The sequence below is a fragment of the Scomber scombrus genome, chromosome 17 (genome assembly GCF_963691925.1).
Source record: "Scomber scombrus chromosome 17, fScoSco1.1, whole genome shotgun sequence".
Classification (NCBI taxonomy): domain Eukaryota; kingdom Metazoa; phylum Chordata; class Actinopteri; order Scombriformes; family Scombridae; genus Scomber; species Scomber scombrus.
In genome coordinates, this window is record NC_084986.1 from 19,292,463 (window position 1) to 19,303,906 (window position 11,444).

General features: G+C 39.3%; 2 protein-coding genes across 2 annotated transcripts; one reads left to right on the forward strand and one right to left on the reverse strand.

Moving 5' to 3' along the window:
* Positions 1-539: 539 nt before the first annotated feature.
* On the reverse strand, positions 540-7,691 carry eif2s1b (eukaryotic translation initiation factor 2, subunit 1 alpha b). Its single transcript, XM_062436753.1, has 8 exons — positions 7,539-7,691; positions 5,220-5,462; positions 4,436-4,515; positions 4,032-4,183; positions 3,832-3,938; positions 3,607-3,704; positions 2,348-2,491; positions 540-1,186 (listed from the first exon to the last, which is right to left on the reverse strand). The coding sequence occupies exons 2-8, from the start codon at positions 5,458-5,460 to the stop codon at positions 1,061-1,063; spliced, it is 948 nt and encodes a 315-aa protein (XP_062292737.1). The 5' UTR covers positions 5,461-5,462; positions 7,539-7,691; the 3' UTR covers positions 540-1,060.
* Positions 7,692-7,761: 70 nt separating this feature from the next.
* On the forward strand, positions 7,762-11,419 carry atp6v1d (ATPase H+ transporting V1 subunit D). Its single transcript, XM_062436754.1, has 9 exons — positions 7,762-7,964; positions 8,834-8,951; positions 9,342-9,421; positions 9,517-9,584; positions 9,674-9,718; positions 9,801-9,904; positions 10,369-10,435; positions 10,538-10,616; positions 10,731-11,419. The coding sequence occupies exons 1-9, from the start codon at positions 7,924-7,926 to the stop codon at positions 10,873-10,875; spliced, it is 747 nt and encodes a 248-aa protein (XP_062292738.1). The 5' UTR covers positions 7,762-7,923; the 3' UTR covers positions 10,876-11,419.
* Positions 11,420-11,444: the final 25 nt, after the last annotated feature.

Below are 11,444 nucleotides of genomic sequence, written 5' to 3' on the forward strand. Positions count from 1 at the left end.
GAACAGTAAATTACCCAAATGAACACTGAAACAGGTTTTGCTTGCTTTAACAATTGTTAGCTCTTGTTCATGTTGACAATTAAGATCCCTTCATAAAGTACTTAAGATTGTAAGTGATGAGGGACAAAATCCACTTTGTTTAACTCAGACTGCTGAAGCCTCATACGCTTCAGATGAACTTTTAAATGTCTTAGTCAAATTAAGTGTATATATTCAACAGTTTGTCTTTTAGAAAACATTCTCTCTTTGTAACTTGATGGACAGTATTTTCCTATTAGGAAACTATAGAGGAAGGATGGTAGCAAAAGGTTTTTTTAGATTTTGTTTCCCCACTTAGACAGAAAGCATACCATCTCTTAATAGCCAATGTGAACAGGCGTGATTACACTGCAAAAAATAAAAAAAATCAATGTCAGTCAACGACTGTTCTAGGACATACTTGCATAGGAAAAACTGTGAACCTATTCTTTAACCTGTCTTACTAGGTAATCAGTTCTGTTGTGTTTTAGGTTAGTTTCATATCAGCTGACAAAGACGCATTGAGATCAAAACTTCCAGAACTTTATTGATGCCATGTGAGCTGAACAAGCGCAAATCTTGCCAATAAAAACCCTTAAACTGGAAGAGAAACAGCACATAAAGTCACTACTGACTGGTGTTTAAACAGACGAGCCTACGCACGTTTCCCCTTTAAATCACTCGCATCCAGCCAGAGATGGAGTGCCACGGATACTGAAGACACTGGGCTCTTAAGCAAGAGGTAAGTGAAGGCCATTGCTTGTAAACAGCTGCAGTTGTTGTTTTAGCGTTATGTATTCAAATTGGGGTACTTAAAAATAGAAACTATATTGATGTGTAATTTGTAATTTAAGCTTCCTGGAAGAAGACAGCATTTTGTTTGACTGTCTTCTCAGACAAACCTGGACGTTTGCCAATGAACTATTGACGTCAGTTAATGTTTGCAATGTGAAAGTTATCATCTGTTGGACTGACTGTGGCCAGATCTGTCCACGTTTTCTCCTGTGACGTTGTTCCCCCACCAGCATTCCCCGAGGGCCGACTAGTCCTCCGCTTTGGCCTCCATCTCCTCGGCGTCGTCGTCTCCGTCCACCTCTGCGTTCTCCCTCTCTAGCCTCTCCAGCTGCCGGGCAAGCTCTGTCTCATCCGTGTCTGTCACCACCTTGGGCTGGAGGGGGGGGGGGACGGTTTATGGGTTAATTATTTGTACTCATTTCATCGCTGCTGTAAACTAAAAAAATAATTCTGAGACCAAATCACGTAGTATGTTTTTGATAAACATGAATTATTATGAGAAAAGCTCATGGTTTAATGGAAAAGGTGCTAACACTGTGAGAAAAATAGGGTAATACTTGGAGAAAAGGATGTTTTATAGACTGTACCCTAAAACTCCTTGATGCCATCTATCAGATTTATGATAGGTGACAGTTTTAGGACCCATCATTGTATCCTCTATGAGAAAGTCGGGTGGACATCACTCACCACTCGAAGGGAACAACACCGTCTTTTTTATTTATAAAGCCATCCTTAATAAGCTACAAGTTTATCCCTTAAAATTAGACACATTTTTATCCTGAGAACATTTTAAGATTGTGTTGGATGATATTTTATATAATCAATGTTTTCCTTAATATGTCTGTTTTGTTTCTGTTTAATGAACTTCATTAATGTCTTTTTCTTTGTGTTTTTGTATTGTATCAGTGATTTGTCTTATGTTTATGTTATTTTGGTATAAGATTGTTGGTTTCAACTGTACAACTGTATATGAACATCTGTAAAGCTGCAACAATTAGTCGTTTCACCTATTAATTGCCAACTATTGCATGACTAACAGACTATTTATATCATCCATTCAGTCATTTGTAAAGTAAGTAAAAAAAGGCAAATTCTCTGATTCAAATTTTTATAATGTGAATATTTCCTGGTTTCGTTTGTCTTCTATAACTGAATATGTTTGGGTTGTGAACTTGCTGGCACAAAACGAGACATTTGAGGATGTCGTCTTGGGCCTGAGGGAAGTCATCGATATAATTCACTGTTTTCTGGCAATTTAAAAACCAAACTAATTGATTAGTTGAGAAAATAATCATCAGATGAATCGATAATGAAAATAGGGGTTAGTTACAGCCCTAAACCTGAAGACATAACTATTACATTATTTTCCTTGAGTGAACTTCTCACTGTACACACTAACACTACTGATCTCACTACAGATTTTGCATGACATTATACATTTCAATAATCTGTATGTGAAAAATGAACGCACAAACATATTAATTAAATTTTCACTTCACTTACAGGGCTGCACAAAGAAACTAAAGTATCTCACCTCCATCTGGATGTTAAAGACCCCCCTCTTCTCCTCGATCTTCTCCTTGATAGCAGCCATGGCCTGGTTGAGGACAGACAGACCCTCTGTGCGCTCCAGAGTGGTCGTTGTCATCACGTAACGTGGAGGAGCGATCAGGTTGATCTGCAGAGGACACAAACACATCAGCTTTTATTTACAGTTGCTCTCTATTAAAGCTCTCAATCAAGCTTTCTGAAGTGTAAATCAGAGACTAGTTTTAGTACCACATAACATTCAATTTAACGGCTTTTCCACTGTCATAACAGTCAAAGAATGACGGCAAAGCAGAAGGGACAATAAGGCCTACAATTATTTATGAAGTACTTGAATATATTGTCAGCACTTCCCAGCTGTATAGAACTATAATTCCTGGTAATATAATTAATCAATTAACATGATCTGGACTGGGACAAGTAGCAGAAAACTGATGTTTGAACTAACCAATTATAAAATAATTCATTTAAGTTTTTTTTCTATTTGACACTATTGATGCTTTCATACACATCCATTGTGAGTGGATGAGCTTCATAGCTGCTGTATTTAGCAGCAGTGACAGGACTGATGATGCAGACTGAAACAGGATTAAACAGCTTCCTGCAGCAAAATCCACTGTGGCACCAGTCTCATTAGTAGTTTATAGATGTAGAACATCTCCTGACAGCCTACACTCAAAGGTCATCATCTAAATGCTTCGCTCGAAATTACAGAATGGAGTAAAAACGATTTGAGAGTTTTTAAAAACCCTGCATTGCAGAACCAATCCAAAGTCTTAAGGGCGGTCCTTCATATCGGGATGGTCACATGTAGTTCACTATGGAGGAGAAGGGGGGAGGGGCAGAGCTTCATTTACAGTGAGGTGTCTCCGTGACAAAATATAAGCGGTGTAGGTTTGCTGTTCAGGCAGCTACCGTCCATTTTATAAACCCCAGACTTCTACTGTCTATGGTAGCTAAGAAAAAATATTAATATGAAATGTTTAACTTTTAAAATACCTTTTAAAGCCTTTTTGCAGAACAAATACGTTCTCAAGATTTCTCAAGACAAGCAGATACCCTGGAAATTTACATTAGCAGCTCTTACCCCAAGACAAACACAACAAAAGCACAACATTGGATTTAAATTTCAAATAAAATCATCTAAGCAGCACGTAAAAAAAATGAGCATCCTTCGGGTCATGATTGGAGTCATTTTAACATTCAGCATTAGGGTACATCCTGTTTCCGGAGTGATGATGTTACCTTGATGGGCATGGCTTCTGTGGAGCAGCCGAGTCCGGCCCTCAGAGCCTCCTTCACTGCATCAATCCCCTCATACCCGTAGCATGCCACTTCAATATCTGCAGGTGGGAGGGGAAGAGGATGAGTGGGAATAGTAGTAGAGTAGTTTTTAATATATGTAGTCAGCAGTTGTATTATCATGATACAGTTAGAATAAATACTGTTACAATCACAGTGAAGCCTCACCTGCTCTGATCTTGACAGCCTGTGGAGTGAGTCGCCTGTTGATGTTATCGATCAGCACGGCCCTCTCTTCTTCTGTTAAGTCCAGGCAATCCAGAATGGCGGGGTCTCTGCAGGAGGGGATGGGGAGGTATCTGTAAATATCTTTTGCATATGTTCTTTGGCTCTCACTCTGACACGCGTTACATGAAAGAAGCACTTACGATACAGCCTGTTTGAAGACATCATAAGCTCCGTATCCTGGCCGCTTGTACTTCTCATCAAAGACCCAGGCGGTGCGCTGGTACAAGCTCTCTAGCTGCTCGTCTTTACTGTATTCCAGCACCTCTGCCACGTGTCGCAGGATGCTGTACACCTGCACACACACACACAAACACAACACCAATCAGCCGAGTCCAAACACTGATGCAAGGCTCAGATACATGGTAATAGACTGAGGCTGCTGCTGCAAAAGAGGATTGTAGTTTCTAATAACCTAGACATGCGATATAATCAATGATAGAACAAGTTTTGCTGTTGCTGTCAAATTTTTTTCTATAATGCAATCTTTACAAAGACTTTCACAAAAAAATTAAACTATAAAACATCTGGACCCACTTTGACTTACAGTTTTAGATTTGGTGAATTTATCTTCACACTTGATGGCCTCCTCTGGTGAAACTCTTCTTTTTGATAAATCAATATATCCTGGACAGAAAGGAGGGAAGGCGATACAGTTACACCATTTAAAGAAAATAGTCTTTTTCAGAGGACAGAATCTAAATGAAATCCAGTGGAGAACGTTGGAGACGGCTTCAAAGTGATGTGCGAGTGGCTTCTAACACAATTGAGGCTGAGATGATTAACTGCTTCCTCAATATACAGTTAATTATTCAATTCCTACTAAAATGGTCAGTTTAATTGCTTGCTTTTGTTCATTTCTTTATTATTACCAAAACACCCCAAAACAAAACACATTGTTTTGGTCAAACTAAACAGTTTCAAGACATTTTAGAGTAAATGATTATCAGCAAATCTGAATTTGAAAAAAAGTGGATTATTATATGTATGATAATGTCATTACTATCAGCCCTAAACAATATAATGACTTCACACTTTTATGCTATATTAGAAAAAATGTCATTCTAACTAATGGTTGATAACTTCAAAAGGTAAGGGATGAATTTTGCTGCCTATCATGAAAAGATCTATTTCTATTTCATTATTTCCAGTTCATTTTGTCAGTATATTCATGAAAGTTCAACTTTTTACTCTGGCTGGATCATGATGTCTATACCACCAGCACTTTGACACTGGCAGCTCTGCCCTGTGTAAAACTACACCTACGGGCTAACATCCCATACCCACTACTCATCATCTCTATCAGCTAGTTCACGTCAGCCTGAGCCCACCTTTCTCTTTGTCTACTCGGATGACGACCACGCACTCGTTGCGGCCTATGCGGATGAGCTTGTTGATGGAGCGGATACGTCGACGCGACAGCTCGCTGAGGAGGATCATGCCCTCGATGTTGTTGTACTCCAGGAGGCTGACGTAGGCGCCCATCTCGGCGATGGACCTCACGTTCACCATCACAACATCCTCCACCTCCGGGAACCGGTGCTGGTAGAATCGACAGCTGAGACCCGGCATGGCTGTGAGGACACAAACAAAGAGAAACGTAGGTGAAACGTTTAATTTCTTCTGTGGCTCTCAAGATTTGTAAAGTCAGCAATAACAACACTGGTGATGTCATCAGGGGTTACACCTTAACTAAGGCTTGAAAACTACAATAATAACAACTTAAAGTCTGCATCCCAATGTATACGTGATGGATTACAGGTCAATTAAACAGAGAGAAAAACTCACGGAAAAAAAATTACATTTACCTTTTATGTTCTCAATTTTTTACACTTTTACAAATGAATGGTGTAAGAATCTTTCCAATTAGAATAATCTTAGCTCACGCTTCATATCCACAGTCAAACCTGTGATGAGGGGTCACTAGTAGACATTCATTTTAATTATTTAACAGCCAAAAAGCTTGTAAACCACTGAATCCAGAGACAAACCCTGGAGCTGCTCCATAGATAGAGAACAATGAACCAACTGCTGGGACACAATGACAGCAGCTATGGTGACTTTACTGAGATACAGGCATCTTTTCATGGCCATTGAGCCCTGAACTAAAAGAAACCTTGTTTGGATGTGACATGTTTAGGGGCTGCAAATAAAGATTATTTTTGTTATTATATATTTATATCTGGTGATTATTATCTCAATTAATGGCTTCATTTCTAACATCATCAGAAAACAGTAAAGAAATCTCACAATATGCTACAATAAAAGATGAAGAGCAGCAAAAAATTGTATTTGAAACCCCACAAACACCAAACGATTGGCATTATTGCTGGAAACAGATTCACTTAAATGTCACATCACATCATCATTAAATGACTTCCAGCATACAGCCAGGTATCAATTTATTAGGCTCACCGTCTAATACAACAACACTACAATAAATCCAACCTTAATGAAGGTAATAGAGTCTAGTTTCTGTTGATTCATATTTATGAGCATTTTAATAAGTTGTATGTTGTTAAAGGACATGTTCATAATTTTTCAGTCTGTTTTAAAACAGCAGTCAGGTGTCCATATGAACAATGAAAAAGGTTTTCTTCACTATAATCATTCTTACTGTTTATACTGTCCAATATAGGTGACGAGGGCCAAAATCCACAGTGTGTCCACACAGTCATTTTGTGCAAAAACACATGAAAAAGTTGACATCATTCAGCAGTCTGAGTTAGTCCTATCAGGTGGATATCTGCCACATTTACAGTCTTTTTAGAATCACATTCCCTGTGTGTTTCTCTGTTGAGCTTTGGTGGAAGTATAATAACAAAAAAGGGACTTTGGCACTAAAGAGACTGTAATGTTGAAAGATATCTACTTGACTTGACTCATTTGGACAGGTGAAGCTTCATATTAACTTAAGATGAATTTTAAATATATTTTAGCACAGAGGGACGGTGGTGGATTTTGGCCCCCATCACTTACATTTTAAGTACATTATGAACGGACCTTCAAAAGATGATAACAGCAATAAAAAACTATTTCTACGTTCATTTAGGCACCTGACTGTTATTGTGGGACAGACTTGAAAAATTTCAACCCTGCCCTTTAGGTTATTGAGGGACGTTACCAATATGCAGCCTTATCTCACTGATATAAAACGGGTGGAATATGTTTTTTTTTTTAATGCTTTAAACATTAACTTAAAATATATTGCCAATTGAGTCTCTGGTTTGTTCAACACAATAAAACGGAGTCAAATCATCTGACTTAGCCTATAAATGGATGCCACAGAACCAGCAGGGAGATGACGTTGTATTATGTGAAGTTGTAGCTTTATTTCTCATTTTTAGCAGTGAATGGATGATGCAATGTAGACAAATGAGAAGATGTACAAATTAGGGGCAAACACAGACGTCAACAAAAATGAACGATAAACCATTAAAATCAATTACAACATAATAACAAATACCTCAACAAATACAACAACACAGGGGGTTTAATTAAAGGATAAAACAGTGACTTTGATACCGTTAGCTTCCCCAGCTAATAACCCGGCTCCCAGCTCACATGCGGCACATGCACTGCTACAGAGGCTAGCTCGTTAGCCACTCCTGGGCTAAACATCCCCTGTACGGAATAAAAATAAAACTCACCTGTGTCATATGGTTACAGAACAGTAAACACGGATTTTCTGAGCTGGAAGTGCTTAAATTCCGGTTGTTTTCTTTGGGGGCTGTTTTTTTATGAAGTGAAGACCTCAGGCCCCGCTGGCTGCTAATTTTTCGACCCGGAAAAAGATCGTCACTACCCACGCATGCGCAAAGCGGTGGTGGATCCCCGGTCACATGACCAGTAAAGGCCAGCTGATCATCACGCAGAGAGACAGAGAAGATCACGAAACATCGCCTCTATACGCTGCTAATCCTACTTGAAGAACAACGTTTATCTATATTATATGCACATTAGAGTCAAATATAACGTTTAAAGTATTTATTTCAGTTAACAGAAGATCGTTATCATCGACCAAGCGGCAATAAGATGTCTGGAAAAGACAGGATCGACGTTTTCCCCTCCAGAATGTAAGCAGCTTGTTTGGCAGCCAGGTGCTAAAATCTTGTAGCTTCTTAGCCAGCTATTAAAATGCTGTTTTGCTAGCTTGCTGTCTCTCAGATGGACGATTTCTTCCTCTAAATATGCATGTGTCATATAGTCAGCTCTGTACTGTGAGCTAAAGCTAATTTTAGTTTATATTAGTGCCAGGTTGCTGTTTAAAAGAGGAAGAGTCCTTCTGTTGTCATGTGATGCTTTCCAAGATGATCCAAGTGTGAGCTGTCAGTCTGGCATTGTGTCTGAATCGTACTGAAAGTATAACATTTGCCTTTAATATTGTGTAACTTGAATATTTAATGATTAGTGAAGTTCCCAGTGTTGTCCTTTTTACCACACTGATTGAATCACATCAGCTTTTTTTTTGAAGCCGTTGTGTGTGACAGAGACGTTTTAATACTAGAAATTGGTTGTTTTTGACTTGTACATGGATATAGTTGTGTCCAGCTGATAAACTGATAATTACCAAGCCTCTGATTGCATATATCACTTCCAAACAGGAGTACAAGTATCCCAGGATGTACTTATGCAGTTGCCAGAGGGCACATGAAAAGATTGTGGAGTATCTGAGTTTTTATCAATAGTATGGAAAATCAGATTTGATAATATACATTCATATAATTCCTTGTAGACATATTTTCTATCAAAGGGTCAAGATGAAGAGGTGCCAAAGACCTTATTGGCTTATTATCGGCAGGATTACCACAAAAATAGAGATAGACCACTGGAGTTTTTTTCACACACATATATAATCACTATCTGAATCAGGTATGCTTGTAATGTAGTTGGCAGTTTGAAATAAAGCATTGAAACTGTTTGTGTGTTTTGTTTTGCTTTGCAGGGCTCAGACCATCATGAAGGCTCGGCTGAAAGGAGCAGAGACCGGCCGCAACCTGCTCAAGAAGAAATCTGACGCCCTCTCCATGCGATTCCGTCAAATCCTTCGCAAAATTATTGAAGTCAGTTGAAGTTTTTTTTCATATAATAAAAACCCTGTAATGTTCAGAGAAGTGCTCATTCAACTTTATGGTAATTTTAGAGGATGTAGTTTGTGTGTCTGCTTAACTGCATTGCATTATATTGAGAGGTGTTTCTAATATTTATTCTACCCTCATTAATAGATTAGAAGATCTATTAGAAACACCTCTCAGTACAATGCAATGCAATTCAACCACACCACAAACTGCAGTGTAAAAGTGAATAAAAACAGAACATTATAACATTCATGGAGGTGGTATTTATTGCATTTATTGTATTGAACTGCATTAGTCTGGGTTTGGTGTATCTAATAAACTGGTAACTGAGTGTATTTCTTACATCAGTCTGAATAGTTTCCTTTGTCTCTTTAGACTAAGACTAATATGGGAGAGGTGATGCGAGAGGCGGCTTTCTCTTTGGCTGAAGCTAAATTTGCAGCTGGAGACTTCAGGTAAGAATCAGTGCAAGGTTATCTTATGTTTTGTTATTTCAGGCACAGTGCAGATGCCTCTGCAATTCCTCTGTAATGTGTAATTCTGTCCGCAGCACGACTGTAATCCAGAATGTCAACAAAGCCCAAGTGAAGGTCCGTGCCAAGAGAGATAACGTGGCAGGTCAGCTTAAAAAATGCCCATCTTCTCACTTTTATCATCAACGTCATCGCCGTCAAAGTTCTTACATGTGCAATGTTTTGCTCTCCCAGGTGTCACCCTTCCAGTTTTTGAACACTACCAAGAAGGCGGAGACAGTAAGTAATAAATAATCATTAAAAAATGAGTTTTTGTGACTGGTTTATAGTGGAGAGTTCTCAACTTCTTTGTGTTCATCAGGTTATGAGCTGACTGGTCTGGCCAGAGGAGGAGAGCAGCTCTCCAGGTTGAAGAGGAACTATGGCAGGGCTGTGGAGCTGCTGGTGGAGTTGGCCTCCTTACAGGTAGGGGGTGCTGTTACAGATACATCAAGGTTAAATGATTCATTCTCAGTCATTTCTGGGTCATTTCTTTGTTGGAAAAATATGACTTTTTGAAAAAGGTTGATGCTAGATTGGATCAGCCATAGAGATGATTTGCAAAACCCTTGCAAGATTTGCACATGTATCCCTAACCCTGACCATGGCTTGAGGTAAATGCTGTATTGGATGGAGGGCTGAATGGACAAACTTTCATAGGTGCAGTTAGGGTTAGGCTTAAGTTTAAAGTTGGGGTTGGATTAAGGTTAGTGTACAAATCTAAGTGAGAGAGTTTTGTAAATCGTCCCTCCAGCCCATCCAACCTAGCACTAGTTTTGGCCTAACCTCAACCCCAGCCCCAACCATAATGCACACGTAAGACTTGGTCCCACTGACTGATCCAACCTCGTGTTTATCGATTAAAAATGTGGGTTTGTTTCTGTCTGCAGACATCCTTTGTCACTCTGGATGAAGCCATCAAGATTACCAACCGCCGTGTGAATGCTATTGAGCATGGTAAAATCACATTTTATATCAAATTGTAGTTTTTTTTTCCTTTTAATAATTAATGCGAAGAAGTATCATTGTAGCTCATCTGATCTTTTGCGCACCTTTCAGTGATCATCCCCCGGATTGATCGCACCCTCACCTACATCATCACAGAGCTGGATGAGAGAGAACGAGAAGAGTTCTACAGGTAAGACAAGTCTAATAAATCCCAATTTTCAAATGAAATGTTTCTGTGATTAGGCATGCAACAAGTATCTTAACTACCTAATCTCCTTTTCTATATATTTTCCTCCTCCTCCAGGCTGAAGAAAATCCAAGAGAAGAAGAAGCAGCTCAGGGAAAGGACAGAGCTTGAGATCGCCGCCCGCTTGGCTAAGCTGGGTCCAATCGCAGAGCCCACCAACATGCTGACAGAGGAGACGGATGAAGACCTGCTGTTCGAGTGATGTGCACCTCCGGCACCCTTCAACCTATTTATTTTGTGCCTCTCAGGCCATGTCTGTGTCCTCTCATGCAAGTGATGGAAGTTGTTTTTTGTGTACTTGTCTGTGATGATTTGTATTATCGTCTTTCGGTGCTGGAAGGTACTGGTGTGTCTCCAGATTTGTCACTGTACAAAACCAGAGTGTCACCGCACTTGGCTGTTCCCAACAAGGGAGTAAAAATAATCTAACTAATCTAAAGAGAATATAATGTATGTTAACACATGGGTTTCTGCGAGTTAAATTTAAAGAAGCATTCCGTGTGATTGAGTTGTATATATTTCAGTTTCTTCACAACATTTAGAGTCATTTGCATGCTGTAAAGCTTAAGGTGGTTGTAGAGTTCAAAGAGTGTCTGTGTCGCTGCTGACCTCATATCTGGAGGTTGTTGTTACCTCATTTGAGGATGTTTACCATTGCACCAGAAGAACACCCTAATGTGACCCGCTGTAGAATGTGGTGTGTGAGTCAACAAAGCCCAACAATTCATCCCAATAAAGGTATTCTCAATATTCAAACATTGCCTGGATGTT